Source organism: Lepidochelys kempii, chromosome 1 (assembly GCF_965140265.1).
Source record: "Lepidochelys kempii isolate rLepKem1 chromosome 1, rLepKem1.hap2, whole genome shotgun sequence".
NCBI classification, from domain to species: domain Eukaryota; kingdom Metazoa; phylum Chordata; order Testudines; family Cheloniidae; genus Lepidochelys; species Lepidochelys kempii.
The window spans coordinates 326997282-327016076 of record NC_133256.1 but is presented as its reverse complement, the minus strand read 5'-3'; the positions used below and the strand labels follow the sequence as shown (position 1 = coordinate 327016076).

The 18795-nt window shown below is 38.6% G+C and overlaps 2 protein-coding genes across 14 annotated transcripts in view; one reads left to right on the top strand and one right to left on the bottom strand.

Moving 5' to 3' along the window:
• The window catches only part of LRRC17 (leucine rich repeat containing 17), a 60211-nt gene extending 43370 nt beyond the window's left edge, over positions 1-16841 (top strand). The window contains exons 2-4 of the mRNA XM_073328556.1: positions 8029-8921; positions 14290-14445; positions 16438-16841. Coding sequence (XP_073184657.1) covers positions 8156-8921; positions 14290-14445; positions 16438-16841 — 1326 coding nt within the window. The 5' untranslated portion in view covers positions 8029-8155. The remainder of the gene's footprint in view (positions 1-8028; positions 8922-14289; positions 14446-16437) is intronic.
• FBXL13 (F-box and leucine rich repeat protein 13) overlaps positions 1-18795 on the bottom strand; it is a 178815-nt gene that overhangs the window by 83535 nt on the left and 76485 nt on the right. For all 13 annotated transcript variants that reach the window (XR_012156835.1, XR_012156836.1, XM_073328536.1 and 10 more), the window contains one exon: positions 2570-2622. Coding sequence is in view for 11 of the 13 variants with exons in the window: in XM_073328536.1 (XP_073184637.1) it covers positions 2570-2622 (53 nt within the window). In the remaining 2 variants the exon portion in view is untranslated. The remainder of the gene's footprint in view (positions 1-2569; positions 2623-18795) is intronic.

Sequence of the window (18795 nt, the reverse complement as noted above, 5' to 3'; positions counted from 1 at the left end):
TTGTTTACAAATGTCCATTTCCTTAGTCAAATGCAATGGACATGCTCACTCACATCGTTAGTTCTTACATCGTCATGAGAGTCTCCTGGTAGGGTTAAAAGGTGTTTTATAACTATTGCAGACACCAGGTTATCAAAATATTGATATTAATTTACATTTAAATCCAACAGCAGTGAAACTGAGAGAAGTCTGTAAAACTTATCACGTGCTTTTAAAATACATGATTACACCATATAATTTGAAAAATAGTAACAACAACAGTCTAGCCAGAGACTGTTCCACCACTGGAGACAACCACCCAGTTCAGTATTAGAGGGCTAGGAATGTTATCAAGTGTAATCAAGCAGTTCAATTAGCTGAATATTCCTTCATTGATCTCATTGTTTTATTATTCTATTCATATCTCTGCTATTCAGCTCACTTAAGAAATAGCTAGAATAAAATGAATATTTGCTTTTCCATCTCAAAGTATGTCTTAATGCAGCTGAGAGGTAACGATAGCAGTGTGCGCACATCTGAACTATTAGACTACACTGGTTTTCACCACTCTCAGATCCTCATTTTTCAGTGGAAATCTTTTAAAATAACTATTAAAGAGTAAAAAGATAAAAGTAAGCATCTTTACAACTCATGTCTTTAAAAAAAGGTAAAATCAGAGCTAAAGAAATTTTAAACCCTGAACTCCTAAAAAGAAGTAATTTTCATTGTTCTGTCAAGGTATTATACCTCATAGATTCACACTAACTAATATGTTGAGTAAGTACTTTCTCAAAGTTTCCAGAAATTTCTTCTTGTTGGAGTCAGGATTTCTCATAAATTATTACTTGTTAGTTACAAAATATCTGATGTTTTCGATCTAAGCCATCAGGAGGTACTCTAACTTTATAACCATAGTAAAAACAAACCTCTTGAGAGAAAACAGGTAGGTGAGTAAACACGAAACTAAAATGTTTTTACCACTAGGCTGCTCCTTTTGAAGAACACCAATTATACATTTCATACTAGTTTTCCAAAGGTAAATAATCCTGCATAAAATCCCTTCTCCTGAGTCTAATATTCCAAAACCAGAAAGATAATTCAATCTGACAAGATGTCAGGTTAGGTAAGGACCTGAATGTGCAATTGCATATTAAAGATAATAGTGTCAGTATGATTCTCTTACATGCAGCATGATTAGATATGCCATTGTCACAGGAAACTAAACCTAAGTGATATTTTTATGCTCCAACCAGTTAGTGTAACGAGACCTCTGCAGGATATTCTTAAAAGCAGGAGGAAGAGACTTCTCATATCACGTGGTAGACTTCTCATATCATGTCAGAGAGGAATTTTGGAAGAATATACAAAATCAACGTCTTATAAAATTAAGAATTGAGGGGTTAAATTGCAAGAGCTCATATTTAATTCTAAAAATTAAGATTATTGATAGAAGAATAGGACCTTTTCAATGACAGACTTTGTACCACTGGTGATGATCAGTAAAGGATATTTTATAGTTGCAATCAGACCACTTCTAAGCGGTTCTTGTTTACAAATAAGACCAGATCCTCAGCTGCTGTACACAGGCATAGTTCCATGTAAATCAACTGAGCTACACCAATTCACACCATCTGTGGATGATGTGGCCCACAGATTACTTTATCCAATGCAAATGAAGTACTATAAGAAAACTTCACCTACACATACTAAAATATCTGTATAATACAGTATTAATAAACTATGCAATATACAGAAAATATTGGCCTTGTTTTCAAGATAAGAAAATACAAACTGGCATAAAAATAATCTTGTTTCAAACTCAATCTTATGCAGAAAGTATTTTTCCTCAGAATGGGGTATTGAAAATGTCTAACAGGAGCCAATTAGATTTGAAAATGATTTAGGAAAACTAAAAGACAAAATGTATTTCCCATGAACCACAAGGAATGCTGCTCCTCCAGACAACAGGAAAAAGAAGGGATTGCCTGGAGGCTAAGTAGTGTTTATATAATACACACACCTTTCCACTGGAGGGTTTCAGAAATGTTTAGAAACTTTAAGAGGACACTTCCAACTCCATGCAATAATGGAATAAGAATCTTAGAGAGAGTATCTATTCAGGATTACTTAATTTTGAAGAATATTAACTGTACTTATCTTGTCAATTTAGGCAAAACAATTATAAAAAATACCCACATGCATTATCCCGTAAATTATTAGAAAGCGTAGTTGTAAGTAAATATTTGGATACTACAAAATGGCTTGGCATTTCTTGCCAACTTTAAACACACAGTAAACCATGAACCTTTCCCATAACTGATAAAGATTTAAAAGCCATTGTTAAAAATAATCCATGTCTGATAAACCATTTTTTCTGGCACTGTATAAAACAAAATTAGAACCCTAATTTAGTCTGACTAAAATCTGACTATTATTGAAGTCCACAGTTGCATTTTCAAATGCACCTAAGTAAATTAGGAGCATAAGTCCCACAAAACTTGTATTCCTAATTCATTTAGGCACTTTTTTGAAAATCCCATCCCCACCTCTATATAATTTGAATTTTGTGACAAAAATTGGTAGTACTTACATTTAATCCCTGGCATTCAGAGACATTCAAGTCTTGCAAATTTTTACATTCACCTAAAATAAAAAATAAACTTAATATTAGAGTTAAAGATTAACAGTTGGAATTGTCTGGATCAGACCAGCAGTCCATCTACCTCAGTGTCCTGTCCCTGACAATGGCCAGTACCAGATAATTCAGGGGAAAGTCCAAGAAACCAGGCAGAAGACATTTATGGAATAACTTACTCATCAGAAAAGTTGTTTTCAGCCCCCTATCAGTTAGTGGCTGGCTTATGTCCTGAGGCATGATGATTCATGTCCCATACTACATTAAAATATCATGTTAAAAAAATGATAAGCTTATAAAGTCAAGGACTCAAAAGTTAGGAAATGCCAGAATTAAGGTTACCTATCCAATCTTAATTCAGCTCTCTTGTGCATATGCATTATGATGCAATATTTAACTACATGATTATATACTATGTTTTCCACAGGAACATTGAGAGCACATGGAAATAGTCTCCCTGATCTCAGATCCTCAGACCGCAGCGGCCCCTGGCAGCCAAAAGGAGGAACTGCAGAAAAAGTCCTCCTCATCCCCTAAGGCATGTAATCTTCAGAAAATTTAGCTGCCAAACTCTAACAAATCTCTTCTAAGAATGTGTGAACTATGATTTTTTCAGAGGCTTAAAATTTGGCCAAAATCAGGTTGATTTTCACAGGAACAGCAAAAGGCACATCTCTGATATAAAGACAACTCTCCTGCCAAATTTCAAGTCCCTGCTCCAAAGCATGGAGTTGCTGGAGCTTCTCAATTAAATAGTTGTAAGATTTTTTTCAACAAGGGCAAACAATGTATTTTTCCTTGTTCTCATTCTCAGAAATGGCTGATCTGATTCTGATTTTTAAAATACATAAATAAATAAATTCAGCCTGAGGCAGACACTTGATGTGGGAGATTCAATATGAGATGTTTATATTGACCACAAAAATATTTTGAAAATCTTTTAAATAATTCTCACATAACACAACTGAAAAAGGGGCTACCAAACATATGCTTTTACCTGCGGTCAAAAATTAATCCAACATTACGTCTCTACATTCCTCTCTAGGAAAACAATGACTTCAACTAAAGTCTTGGTATACTATCTTACTCAAAGCCCTTTGAAAGAATAAAACACAATGCTGTTAAGAGGGACCTGCCAACTCAAAAAATTCCATCCAGTTAAAATTAGCTCCATGATTGCTAAGCTACAGGAATGTCATGCCACCTGTATGCCCCCCTATATCCCAATCCTAAAACTACAATACACCTCGCCTCTACAGATGGCCGGGGGAAAACAGAACCTGAATTAAGGTATGCTGATACTTCATATTGGTTGCCATCATTGGCTACAGAATCTATGCCTATATTTTAAAAATTAAATCTCTAGACTTTATGGTTGCAAAGAACCTATTAAATGGGAATTGAGTGTAAACTGACGCAGTGACATCTCCTTGCGTCTGCAGACAGTTTGAAAAAAATAGCTCTGAGCAGTGTGAACTGCTCCATTTCATCTAAACAGAGTGTTAACTCCAGAGCCTAATTAAAACAATTAAAATGTCAACATTTGATATACAGGCCAAGAAAGATAAAACATCATGTCAGGAAGAGCTGCACAATCTATTGAGAATAGGATCTCATGTTGGTGCCATAACAGAGTGAAGTTTAGTATGTAGGCAGAGCTTAGTACCACTACAGACACTCTCCGACTTACGCAATCGTTCTGATTCAGAAAGTTTTGCATTACTCAAATTTTGCGTAAGTCAAAAACGTATACCCGAACGTTACGCAAAAAACAAAAACAAAAAAACCCTCCTACTTCTAGCTTACAGAACTTTTTCCATAAGTGTGAATTTGCATATGTCGGGTCTTGCGTAACCCGGGGAGAGTCTGTGCTGTTTTTCCCCAATTCAGCCCAAGGGGACTGAAGGGAAATAGACAGAGTACTCAGATAAATCACATTTCTTAGCTATCTTCTCCCAGATTCCTCTTTTGTCCATTTAGGACTTCCCTTGGATTTGCCAGTATCAGAGACCTTCTGGAGCTTGTGTAGCTCAGTTCCAAATAATACAGAGCATCCCAGTTGTAATAGCCATGATTAGAACAATCAGTCAGAGTTAGGGTTGCCAATGTTATATTTAAAAATACAGGACAGACTTCAGATGTCCCCAATCTTGACTTGAACCTCTGGGGACAAGTCCCTTTTCCTGCACCCCCAGGCTTCCTAGGGTTTCTCTCTCTCCAGCTCTGGATGCAGCAGAGAACCCAGGGCCTCCGGTGCTGAGCCAGCAGCTGCTGTGACTCCTGTTCAGGATCTGCTTGGGTGCCAGGAGCCGAGTTGGAGGCTGCAATTGCTGGTTTTTGCCTGCTACAGTGCTGTGCATCCTGTTGGGGACATTGGCAGAGACCCTGCCAGACAGAGCCCCTCCCTGATCCTGATTCCTGATCCTTCAGTACAGGTCCAGGGCACATATCCCCATCCACTTGCCCTGCCGGAGCTTGCACAGGGAAAGTAGATGGGGCTGCGCTCAAGAGCTGGAGTCGACAGAGGAACCTGTCCAGAAGGGGGCAGTACTCACGGTGCATCTTTCCACTCCCCTCCCAATCCTGGCCCTTGAGCATGGCCCCATCTGCTTTCCCCATGCAGCACTGAAGGGCCAGGGAGGAAAGTGGAAAGATGCACCCATGAGTACTGGCTCACCGCTGTTGAAATGTGGGATAAAAAGCGTTCCATACTGATTTAGTATGGGACAGGCAACTTTCTATTTAAATTAGGGACGTACCTTGTAATATGGGACTGCTGGCAACCCTAGTCAGAGTGAACAACATCTGATTCCCAAAAACTAATAAATAAAATTCCTTTTATTTTTCACAGAATGTAATGGACAAAAGCAGTAATAATAATTGGAGCCCTATGTATTTCGCAAATGCAAAATAAAGAAATAAAACAAAAATGAACATAAAAATGACATAAAATGAAACTCAGCCTGCAGTGGCAGCTCCTCCCCTATAGGGTTGCACCCAGCTCCCTCCTCCAGGTGCTGTGACCTGGCACACGGGGTCACAACGCTGCTCAGCTTTGGCGTGGCCACCCCTCCATCATAATGGGAGGGCAGGTTGGTCAGATTTGGAATTGCAGTGCCACTCACTCAAATTTGGCCCAGTTGCCCCTCTCTCATCAAGACAGAGGAGCCAAACGTGAGTGTACTGTAACCTCAAGGGCCAGCTGGAGTGGGGAGCCAGGTCCTGCCCTGCAGGATAGGAGCTGCTGTTCCAGTGTGAATGTGGGGCTGGCTTACTCTATAGCTTCCCCCCCAGGGCCTCCCACCCCTCAGGGGCAGGACCCTGACTTTCTCATGGAAGAGGCTAATGGTGGGAGGGTTGGGGCTCAGTGGGGGAGGAGAATAGGAGAGGTGTCCGTGGGACCAATGGGGGATGGGGTTATGGTGCACAATGGGTGAGGAGGAATATTTAAGGGATAATGGGGAGGGGTTTCTGGAGCTTGGGGAGATTGTGGTTCAATGGGAGAGGCGAAATATATAAGGGGCCATAGAGAATCCTCGGGATACAGAGGGGGATTGGGGTGGGGGGACTAGTGAAGGAAGTCATAGGGGTTGGGAAGATCTGGGGTGTTCCATGAGGTTTGTGTCAGTGAGTGGGCATGGAGAAGTTGGGTTATTTAGAAGCTGTAGTACTAGGTAAATTTCAAGAGAGGAACCCTAAGGAGCTGTCTGGGATATTTTGGGGTGGCTAGCTGTCATGGGGGTTGGTGAGTGTCTCAAGGCATGAAATAACGAGTAATGTTAATAAAATGTGTTGTATAGATAAACTGTGATTTATAAACTGTTTTGATTTATATATGGGTATGTGACTTTTTTATTAATGTAAATGTAATAAGAAATAAAACAAAATTTTTATTGGATAAAACAAAACAAGAAATTCACAAAAAAATGATAAAAAATAAAAAGAATGTCACAGGGATCTAGTTATAATGTTCATTTGTTAAAGATATTTATGTGTTTTACTAGAATGTTGATACGAGGAGTGAGCTGTCAGGTGCAGAAATAAAATGGAGAAGCTATTCAGAGGCTTTGCCAACAAAATAATTATATCCAGGAGCAACATAAATCTTTTTTATTTTAGCAAGAAACAACTAAATTATACTTTTAAAGACAACCTTTTTCATTTTCTATTATAAAACTAAGTTTTAAACTTTGGATTTCTGATCTAAATAAAGAAAAATTACAAATAAGTCAGTGATAATGAAACAGCGATTTATTCTACCCTTCAAAGATTGTACTTTTTGGGTGCATCCTCATTAGCAAAAAAGGAGAGTTCTTCACTCAAGTTAACTAGCACAAGGTAAAATCTTATTGAAGACCAGACTGTTTGTAGTTTTAACATGAGTTAGCAGGTCAAGGTACATTACAGGCTTTCCCATAGTCTTTATCTTCACCTGCTAACTCATGTATAAACTACAAACTGCCTTCAATAGAATTTTACCTCATGTTAGGTAACTTGTGTTAAGAACACTCCTTTTTCCTAGTGAAGACAAGGCCTTTGAGACCACAATGATGGATTGGTGGTACACAAAACTACTATACAATGGTATGTGTTGAAAACTGGGATTTGTTCAAAGTTCTCAGACCAAAAAGAACTCTGCATCCTGCAGAGACACCGTGCACAGGCCAAGGGAATCATGCATTGCCTGCAGCTGACTCATAAACAATACTGAACAGGATCCAGAGGAAGTCACATCCGGCCCTCTTTGGCCAGCAAACAGCTGGAATCATGTAAGAGGAGTAAACGGCAGATTTTGATAGAACCTCAGGGTTTAATGAGTCCCTGCCAAAACAGGATTTTACGACATTGTATACTCAGTACACAGCCCTGAGTAGGGACCATACAAAGCTGCATCACCCCAAAGGGAACTCTAGGAGGGATTATGCCTCCACAGAACACATGGGAAATTCACATGCTTTACCATCCCTTAAGAATGAGGGCATTCTCCACTCTCCCCAGCTGGCCAGTTCCTCTGGGATGATTTGCACTCCTTGTGTGCTAGGAGGGGAGAGTCCTTGCATGCCCATGACACCCGGGACTGGGACTGTGCTTTATTCTTCTGCAGACGGCAAATGGGGCAAAGGAATCCTTGTGCCCTTCCCCTGAATCTGTATGTGCACCTAAACGAAAGCCAGCTAGAATCTAGCCTTGTATTTTGAAAGCTTGCTAAATTTAATCAAAGTGAATGAAAGTGGATCATAGAGAGCATGAAAACAATTAAACCATAAGAAGTGACCTTAATGTCCCTGTCTGAGAAATTTTCAAGTTCTGAGTGAATCAGGTGTAATGGTTTTGTAATGGTTCATTTTAAGTACCAGTGTCTGTGAAAATGTCTATTTTACACTTTCTAATATTCCTCTTTTCTTCCAACACAGGGATTTCACATACACCAGCTGTACCTCCTCGATTCGGAACAGTATTAGCTCCAAACTCAGATTTCAAAGGAATACTGTGACTGTTCCAGCTGTCACAGAAAGTAATTAGGGCCAGCTGGATGTCAGAATGAAAGTGGCTACTATTATACTACTCCTTTTATTTTGTAAAGCAGCCTACTTTAGGAAGACAAGGAACGGGAGTTTGAGAAACAAAGCAAATAATGGAAGGACAAACAGCTTAAGAAAAGCATCGAGTACTGTTAAGCGTTATGCCCCAGGCCTCCCCTGTGATGTGTATACTTATCTTCATGAGAAATACTTAGATTGCCAAGAAAGAAAACTGACTTTTGCGTCTCCTGATTGGCCTGAGGATTTAAGACACATGCTGCTAGCAAGAAACAGGATTCGCAAACTGAAGAATAATATGTTTTCCAAGTATAAAACACTAAAAAGTCTGGATTTACAACAGAATGATATATCAAAAATTGAAAGTGAGGCTTTTTTTGGTTTAAACAAACTTACCACACTCTTACTTCAGCATAACCAGATTCAGATTTTATCAGAGGAAGTTTTTATTTATATGCCCCTTCTAAACTACCTGCGTCTTTACGATAATCCTTGGCATTGCACCTGTGAGATGGAAACTCTTATTACAATGTTGCAGGTTCCAACAAACAGGAATTTGGGAAATTATGCCAAGTGTGTATACCCAATAGAACTGAAAGATCAAAAGCTAAAGCAGATAAAAGCTGAACGTCTATGTAGTGAAGAGGAAAGACTGGACCCCAAAAATATAGCAGCAGCAAAGCCTGAAGTTGTCAAACCAGAATTTGATTCCTCCCTCTGTCATATTTATGTATTTCCCAAACAAACATTGGATTGCAAAAGAAAAGGTTTGTTTACTTATTTTTAATTCAGTGACAAAGTTTAATGTTCTTGCTCCTTTGCTGTTATACTTCTTCTATAGTTAAGTAGGTTATAGAAAATCAGTACGGTTCTAGAAAGTTTTTGCTTTAATGTCCTTTAAATAGTACTAACAACTTCTTTGTTCTTGTGATTATAAAAAGAGTGTAATTAGAATTCTTGCAGTATTTCACCTCCATTTTATAGCCCAATTCTGCAAAAACTCCTGCATGTATTTAATTTTATCAGCATGAATACTCCAATTGAAATCAATAGGAGTGCTCCTAGTAACAAAGTTAAGCACATACTTAAATTATTGTAGCAGCAGAGCCTAGTTTTGACTGATTTTACTCCAGTAAAGCTACTTTTACATATGCCAATAAATCTATAAACAAAATTAGAGTGGTTTCAAAGCGACTGCACTGACAGAGGGAAGAGCACAGGGAGCTCTTCCCCCTCTTCCAGTGCACAAGGGTAGCCATAATTTGACAGCAGGGAACCTCCAGCAGCACTCAGAGGCCCCAAAAAGGGCCTGACTGGATGGAAAGGCATTGGCGTCCCACCCTCTGTGTACCAGCTTTCCTGCATAATGGAAAGTACCAGCTGTTCCTTTTGAACAGCTGTAGCAAGGGTACTCTCCCTGTTCTTCCTCCTAGTGCCCAGGAGGCATTTCAAAGTCATAATGCTTCCAGTTACTGCTACTCGAAAGAGTGCTTCCTCCCTTCCCCAAATACATCTTAGGAGCCATAAGTGAACCCTAAGAATAAATAATAGCCCATCTGGGAGATGCGAACATACAAGTCCAGGTTTGTCTATGCTTTTTATTTCCCATATTTTATCCCAAGAGAACTACCAAAGAAAAACTAAAAAAAAAAAATTCTGATGAGAACTGTTCTCTGGTTACACCCATTGCAAACTGCATTCAGTTCATACTTCAACTTTACAAAACATAAAACAAAAAACAGTACAAAGCTGTGGAAGTAGTCTACTTAGAGAGGATTTTGCCCAATTCTTGCAAATTACAACCTGTAGTGTGACCGTTGTACTATGTTAGCTATTTTTATCTTGTAACATGCTTGCCAAACTGCTGTGCTATTTTCTTCCATTTGCCTTACTGTGACTGTACATTTATATAACTGCTTTTATTGTGTTCCTGTCCCCTACCCTTGATTCCAGGGAGGCTCTGTCTTTGCTGCTCTCTGTGTCATCTAAAAGGAGGATAGACAAGCTCAGAAGTCAGTATAAGGAGACACGAAATGTACATAAATTAAAGGCTTCAGCCTGTGACCACATGGTGTACCCAATCTGTATGTCATGTGAGAAATCCTCTGTCCTCCCACTTCCTTTTCCCCAGTGCTCACTCCTGCTCTTCTTCCTCCTCCCTCCCCCACTCTTTCCCTATAAAGCTACTTCCTCCTTTTGATTTTCCCTATTACCCTTTCTTCCTGGCTCATTTTTATTCATTCTCACTTGCCCTTGCAGTATAAGATATCACAGAGTCTTAACTGTGCCATCATTACTCTTTATGGCTCCAGTAAACATTACTACTGAACAAAGACAGGCACCTGGTATAAATATACAAATATGAGGAAATCAGAGTGAATGCTGAACTTCCAGGCTGATACTTTAGGCCATAGCATCCTCTCTGTATAAGTCATGCAGAGGGGAGCAAATTTGATTTGAGATGATTTTATCTGAGTTGAGTATCTGCTTGAATGGACTCAAAATTCTTAGGAACAGGAGAATACAGGCACCATGGCACTGTGACTTCTTCCTTCAAGCTGCCTGAAGCCTCGCAGTATGGTCAACTCTTGGTTGGGGTTTTGTGGGCTTTTTTGGCTATTTAAAAATGCGTGTTATTATATCCGCCCCTCCATAAGCATGTAGCAGAAGTACACGGAGCCGCTACCCCCACATACCCTCTAAGAGGCGACCACAAAGTTCTGTGGATTTCTACCCAAATGGTTAGTCAAATTCAGGGTTGTTCCAGTTAGGATGAGAAATTGCTAATAGAGTCAGGTATTTCTTTAATGCAGTCTTGTTTATTTATAAAGACTGTACATAGCCCTGCTTCTCTGGACACAGGAGGAACTAAACAATAAGGGTCAGTTTCTTTGCTGACGGTTCCAAGCCTCTTTACTCAGCACTTGACTCAGAAGCCGCCTCTGTAGGCTTCTTTCAGATTCAGACACGTTGCTCGTCTAGGCTCCAGCTGTGTCCTTCTCTGTGTAATGTTTCCTGCTTCTCTTATTTAAACACACACTTATACCTCTGGTCAGGCAATACCTAGCAAGCCCCTCTGCCCAGTTCATTGAAATTTCTGGGCAGCCATGCATTTCTCTTTATTTTAGTAGCAGACACCTGCCTATGATTTGGGTTTGGAGGCTGCTATTATTTCAGTCACTTTCTTACATTCATCCTAAATGAAAGACCGAAGTTATGCACAAACCCTAACGAGGTTTAACCCAAACAACTTACAACAGGTGGGTAGGCTGACTAGCAATGCCAGGAGTGCTCCACACCCCAAAGAAGGCATGAATACATTAGATGAGGCCTGGACAGGTCTCTGCCCCTTAGAAAAGTGCCTTAAGGCCAATGATGGAGGAAGCGCATGATGAAGACTTTGTAAAATGTGTATATAGTCAGGGTCTTTTTTCCTAAACAGACACTCACCAAATCAGTGATATACTGGATTTGTCAACTTTTCAGAGTATAAAACTGAGATTCCTCCTGGTTGCAGCAACATGTCATCCTATGTGATTTTGCATTATGTTATTGTAAAATAATCATGAGGTTCTTAGCTATCTAAGTATTTAAGTGGCCAGTATTACCCAAGTCTTTCCTTTAAAAAACAACAAACAAAACAAAACCCTTTGATGCATCAAGTCTCCAAATAAATTCTGTCTGTGGCTTCACATGAAAATCAGGAGTCTCCAGACTAAATTGGGAGTGTTTGTTTCTATATGCTGACCTACTAGATTATAAAGGCTCCAGGTTGTGTCTTGCTTACTGTCTTTAGTGTAAGTCATTTCACAAGAGAAGGAGTTGTGATATCACGCATAGACAAATTACTGGTATCTGAAAGGTACTGTCTTCAGGCAGCTTTTCAAACAATAAGAGAAAGGACCTCATTATCCTGCTATACCAGATGGAAATGGGCCTACTTCATTCTTAACATCCCAACACATTTTGGGTGCCTTTTGCAATACACAAACAGCTAGAAAGTCCAGACCCCTCCCTTTCTAACCTCCCTTCTTGCTGTTATATCCTCCTCTCCAAATTTCCCCCGACTCCATGCAAGGCTACTAGTAGGAGCAATATATTACTTTTTATCCTTAATTTTCATATTTAAAGTTGAAATTTCCCTCACAGGTATTGAGAAAAGGCTATATCATTACTTCACCCAAAGATCACAGAAAATAGCAGTCAGAGAAGGATTGACAGAGTCATATAAAAAAGGACTCTGAGGTTTACTTCAGATCAAATGGGTGTAGGTCATATCTGCAATAAATATGCACAATGCTGTCAGGGTTTTGTTTTTGTTTTTCACTCTCTTTATCTCACTGATTTTAAAGTTAGTGCTGTTGAACTCAGACACAAACTGGTTCAGTGTCAAAGTATGATAAGAAAACATTTTTCCATGTAGATGATCAAATTTCAGTGGAAATTTTGGAGATATTACAAAAACCCACTATAATATGGATCTTAAAATGTTGTTAGAAATAATGATACTACAGTATCTCAATAGAACTAGATAAATAAGTCTGATATGATACAGTTCTTCCATTAAACACTCAAAAACAGTCTCTGGGAAACCATAAGAAGTAAGCTGAACCTCTGGGTTGATAAACCATTAAGAAAAGTAAGGACACTGGAGCAGATCCTTAGCTAGTTATACTGTCAGAGCTCCAAAGTCAATGGAACTCTAACAATTTACATCTGCTAAGGATCTGCCCCTAGGCATGCACAGTGGCTACTTCTTAAACAACGTCATCATGTCTGCCGAAATAAAATGTTTTTTCCCCAAAAATATATACAGAACCAGCTTTTGATAAAAAAAAAATCCAAAGTGCCTGCCAACAAAGGTATATATTTTAAAAGTGCATCCTCTAGCACTACTAGTTGTCTATGCCTCAAAGGCACATTGCTAAATCTTTTCTTGGGACACATTATTTCCTTCTCACTCTATGTAGTGTATTAGGTGTTAAAGCTATAGCTTTGGATCTTCCTTGCACAGCCTCCCCACAATTTTTTGGGGTACCATGTAGCCAGCCTATACTCCTTTGAAAGCAGGGTTTGAAATTCCACCTGCTCATTACGTGGGCTATGCAACAGCTCTTAAAAGAAGTCAGGGAGTAAGAAGTCTGTCTAAGCAGAATTTAGCTCATTGAAGAAAGGACACTCTAGTGCCTAGGGCACTAGCCCTGGACTTGGTAAATCCAAGTCCAATGTCCTTTTCTGACACAGCCTTTCTATGTGCCTTTGGGTAAATCACTTGGACTCTTTGTCACTTAGTTCCCAATCTGTAAAACAAGATTAATAGTACTTCCCAACCGCATAGTGGTGTTATGAGGATAAATGTATTAAAGATTGTGAGATGCTCAGGTAACATAGTAATGGTGAGCCATATATTTTGCATAGATAGATATAAAAAGCCTAGAAATGCCTCAGCACTTTACATAAGGGTAGTAACTACAGTATTTTCACTGCTGTTAATACTTAGAACACATCTACTTTTGGTAGCGTGGAACAAATGGTACAATACAGTATACTAGGGTCTGATTCTGGAACACTTTCTCAAAGTGGTGAACACCTACTCACACAAGTAGCCCCACTGGTTTAATTTAGGTGAGGAAGTGCACTACAATCAAGGCCTTAGTTTGTATGGCATTGTAACTGCATTATTTAGCTGTATACAAGTTAAAATAAAAATTTAAAGCATAGGAAGAGATATTACTATGTACTAACATAAAGAAGAGAAATTATTTCAGATGAAATGTAAAATAGACAGTCATGTTAGGCTCTTCCAGTCAACAGGAGCTGCATGAGAAATAACTTTCACATTAACAGTGTGAAAAGACTGAGAATGGATCGGGGGTGGTCAGTGCTAGATGAACAGAAGGAGCAGAAAAGGAAGTAGAAAGATGCAAGATATATGTGGTATTTCTGTTTTCCCAGATGCTTAGTAGGTACTTTCCAAATTTTATTCTTCTGAGAGTTACACCCCGATCTATCTTTAAATGCAAGGAACACAGGTCATCTTTACATCCTGGCACAAATTGCTCTTACAGTGACCTGCAAGCGGTAGAAATAATCTACAGATGATAAAACATCCATCTTTTAATTTTTTTTTTTAAGAGTTAAAGAAAGTTCCAGGTAACATACCTCCAGATATTGTTAAACTCGATTTATCTAACAACAAAATCAACCAACTACAAGCCAAGGAGTTTGAAGATGTTAATGAACTGAAGATATTAAACCTTAGCAGTAATGGAATAGTTTACATAGATCCTGGTAAGAACAACTTTATATATTTATACAAATAGTAAACTGTGTGCTTTATTAATTATTAGCATTGGCTACGTCTTTATCTTATATATAGATTTTTCTCATTTAGAAAAATCTAGAAGATCAGAAAACTTAACAGGTTGGGCCAAATTCTGCCCTCAGATGCATTGATTTTATAGAGCCAAACTGTGCGGACATGCATCTTGGGCAACCCCAATGAAGTCAATGTAGCGAGCATGGTTTTTGGTGTACTCTTAATTTTAAGCAGAAAAGGGGCAAAAAATAGAATTTTTGGGACTGAAGACTAATCAGTCCCCAAATGTTATGTAATTAAATATATCTTTAAACACTACTTGCCAAATCTGACCAAATTTGACTTAAGTTTATATGGCTGCTTTTAAATTATAGGAGTCACTATAATATAGAAACTGAAAAAGTTAATGAAATTTGATACTTTGTTATATTATTAGATCTCAAAATGGCTTTGATATAATGCAAAATATTGTAGGCTATTTGTTCAGTATGTGTGTATATTTTTATATGATGAAAACAGTCAGAATCAGGCAGGAGACAGAAGTAAGGAACACAAACAAAGAGTAGGCTGCTGTAGCATTCTGGAAGCTTAGTAAGAGTGAACAATAGTGACATCTATAAAATAGTGTTTAAGAGGTCAAAAATAATACATTGCTAGACTCCTTAAACTAAGACCTGTGCTATATAATGACCACAAAGTCGGTTTATTTAAAGGGTGGGCTTTTCTCTGAAATGTGCCTCTATAAAAATGGCCATGTTTATTGTCTCTAATTGGCTCCCTATCAAATTTACTCAGTTTATAAATAGTTTTTTTTTCCTAACTAGCAGCCTTGCAGACTTAACCTGGGTGGGAATTAGCAGTGAAATTAGATTATCTTTCTCATAATTATTACCAGTAATAGATAGGCCAAATCAGGCATTTACTGATATCTCCACAACTCTACTGTTTTGCCTGCCTACACACAAAAGTTGTACAGCTCTACTGGTATAAAGTGGTACAACTCCCCCTAGTGTGGGCAGAGTTATACCAGTATAAAAGTGTTTTGCTTATTTCCTTATGAAAAGGGGCATAAATTATACCAGCATAAAGCACCTTTATACCAGAACAACTGTGTCCACATTAGGAATGCTATTATAACCAGTATAGCTATTTCAGCCCCCAAAATATCATACTCCTAGCCAAAATAAGAACAGGAGTACTTGTGGCACATTAGAGACTAACAAATTTATTAGAGCATAAGCTGTAGCCCACGAAAGCTTATGCTTTAATAAATTTGTTAGTCTCTAAAGTGCCACCAGTACTCCTGTTCTTTTTGCGGATACAGACTAACACAGCTGCTACTCTGAAACCTAGCCAAAATAGTTATACCAGCACAAAATCTGTGTACAGACCAGTCTCCATTTCACTTGGGCAGCCCTGTTGCCAGTATAGTTAAAGCTGTACAACCTTGTGCGTAGTCAAGGCCTGAGTACAATTTGAAGACAATGGAGTTGCAGAGATGTCAGTGAATTTCTGATTTGGCCTGCAGAACCTATATTACTGGTAATAATGGATGTGGCACCGATCTAACTGATTACTGGAACAATTCTCTCATGATGCACAATTAGATTCCAGCTCACCGGCTCTTTGCTGTGTTATCTCTACTGTGCTAACAGGAGCAAACAAGCAGAGAAAATTTATATTTCTCAGTAAATTAAGTGCAAGTGACTTTGAATACACCAGAACCGTTGTGAAGGTTTACATGCCACTTCTCAGAGTGGATCCACACTTTTATGTTTCAATTTACAAGAAGCCTTTATTGTAGCCTTTTAATAAAAAATATAAACCAGTGATTTTTGACCAACGTATATAAGAATACTGTTTAATCCACATTAATATGAGAATGTTTTCCCTGTTACAAGCATATTTTTCTCTTTTATTCTATCAATTCTACATTTCAATAACTTGTTTTTTTAATTGACCAGCTGCTTTTTCAGGACTCTTTAACTTAGAGGAGCTTGATTTATCAAACAACACACTGCAAAATTTTGAATATGGAGTATTAGAAGACCTATACTTTTTGAAAATATTATGGCTGAGAGAGAACCCTTGGAGATGTGATTACAACATTCATTACCTTTTCTACTGGTTAGAGCATCACTACAATGTTCACTACACGGGCCTAGAATGCAAAATGCCCGAGGAATACAAAGGGTGGTATGTTGGAAAATATGTCCGAAGTTATTATGAGGAGTGCCCAAAAGACAAGCTGCCAATTTATCCAGAAACATTTGAGCAGGACAAAGATGATGAGGAATGGGAACGACACAAAGAACAATCAGTTCAAACAGTAAAGAAGCACGGTGTAATTGTCACTGTAATAGGTTAATTTGGGAATTTTTTTTTATTACTAGATTCAAATTTTTCATATTTTTATGTCAGAAAAAATCCTGTTTACATTTTTGTTACTTGTGTTGTTTGTCTATAAGGAAATATCTGCCTACATAGATTTTTTTAATTGAAGTTACTAACTACATGATGGTATCAGTTATACATCATCTTTTATAAAAAGAATTTACTGTTTCTTACCATTTGTTTTGGGTCCCCCTTGCTATGTGTTTGGGTAACTATTTGAACCTACAAAATATAAATGGATAGATATAGATATAGATCTATAATGGAAACAAGTCATCTTATGTACAGCAAGGCATGATCCTGCAGTTTGCTCAGCATGGGCAGACCCTGCATCTGCATGGAACTCAATGTGGGACTGGGCCCAAAGCTCCTCTGTATTGAATGTATTGCAATTTCTTTATATTTATTGGCTCCTTGAATTGTTCCCAGGAAAAGTTCTGTACATTTTATGCAGCAGTTTTCTTGTGTGCGATACTTATACCAAATAATCAAATTGCAAACTGAACTAGAACAGGGTACAAAGTCAATGGGAATTGCACATGGAGTAGAAAGAAAGGACACTCCAGTGATCAGGGTGCTAGCCTGGGCCTTAGGAGACCCAAGTCCAATATCCTGTTCTGACACAGACTTCTTGTGTGACATTGGGCAAGGACCACTTAGTCTCTCTGTGCCTCAGTTCCCCGTCTGTAATAGGAATAATAGCACTTCCCTACCTCACATGGATGTTATGAGGAAAAATACATTAAAGGCTGTGAGGTGTTCATATACTCTGGGAACAGCGGCCATATATGAACCTCAGATATATGGTCAGTACCCCTCAGGGCAAGGATCCTTACTGCCCAATATTCCCAATAAAGGGAATGATCCAACACTCATTTACATAGCAATACTCCCACTGACTGATAACATTTAGCATCTATCCAGTATTTCCTTTTTTAAAGTTTTCATCAGTTAATGAAATCAGTTAGCCAGTCTGAACACTTCCCCTTTGAGGTAGACATTAGCATCCTTTCTGGGGAAATGATGACAAAGAAGGGTTAAGTGAGTTGCCCAAGACCACATACCAGATTGGTGGCAGATCTGAGATCAGACTCAGAGGTCCCAGCTCAAACTCCAGATCACTCTTTCTCTCATACATCACTGACAGTTGTGTAGGAAGCAGAAACAGGCTCTGCATTTGAAATGTCTGACAACACATGCAAGCAACTGACTATGGGAGAAGATCTGGAAGGCTGTATGGAGGAAAAAAAAATGTAGCTTTCAAACTTTACACAGCATTCTAGTGGCTGTGGATCCCTCCCTCCTGCCCAAAAGCTCACATATGTTGTTTTGCATTAAAAATGTAATCCAGAGCATTTGGTAACAGTTTTTTCTAATATAAAACATTAAATCAGAGAGAAATTCGGGACATGGTAAGAGTGTGAGGAAGTGCCAAAGAATCCTTTAGGAGAAAATGTGCTGTGATCGAAGGCATTCTTTCACACCCCAATTACTGTAATAAGTAATGACAGGTTTCAGAGTAACAGCCGTGTTAGTCTGTATTCGCAAAAAGAAAAGGAGTACTTGTGGCACCTTAGAGACTAACCAATTTATTTGAGCATGAGCTTTCGTGAGCTCACGAAAGCTCATGCTCAAATAAATTGGTTAGTCTCTAAGGTACTCCTTTTCTCCAAGTACTCCAAGTACTCCTTTTCTTTTTGTAATAAGTAACTCACTTACAGCTGCTATATTGCCACACTGAAGAACTTAGACAGTTTTGCACACCCTCTGAAGAGTTGTGTAGCAAACCCACTGTTGCATTACTCATCACTATCCCCAGGCCCAGAATTATCTTAAACATTAAAGATTAGCTTGGGAGGTTGGAAGACCTTCTCACTGGGCCAACAAAATTTATTTTATCAGGTGGTACCTCTTAGAACATTTAAAAG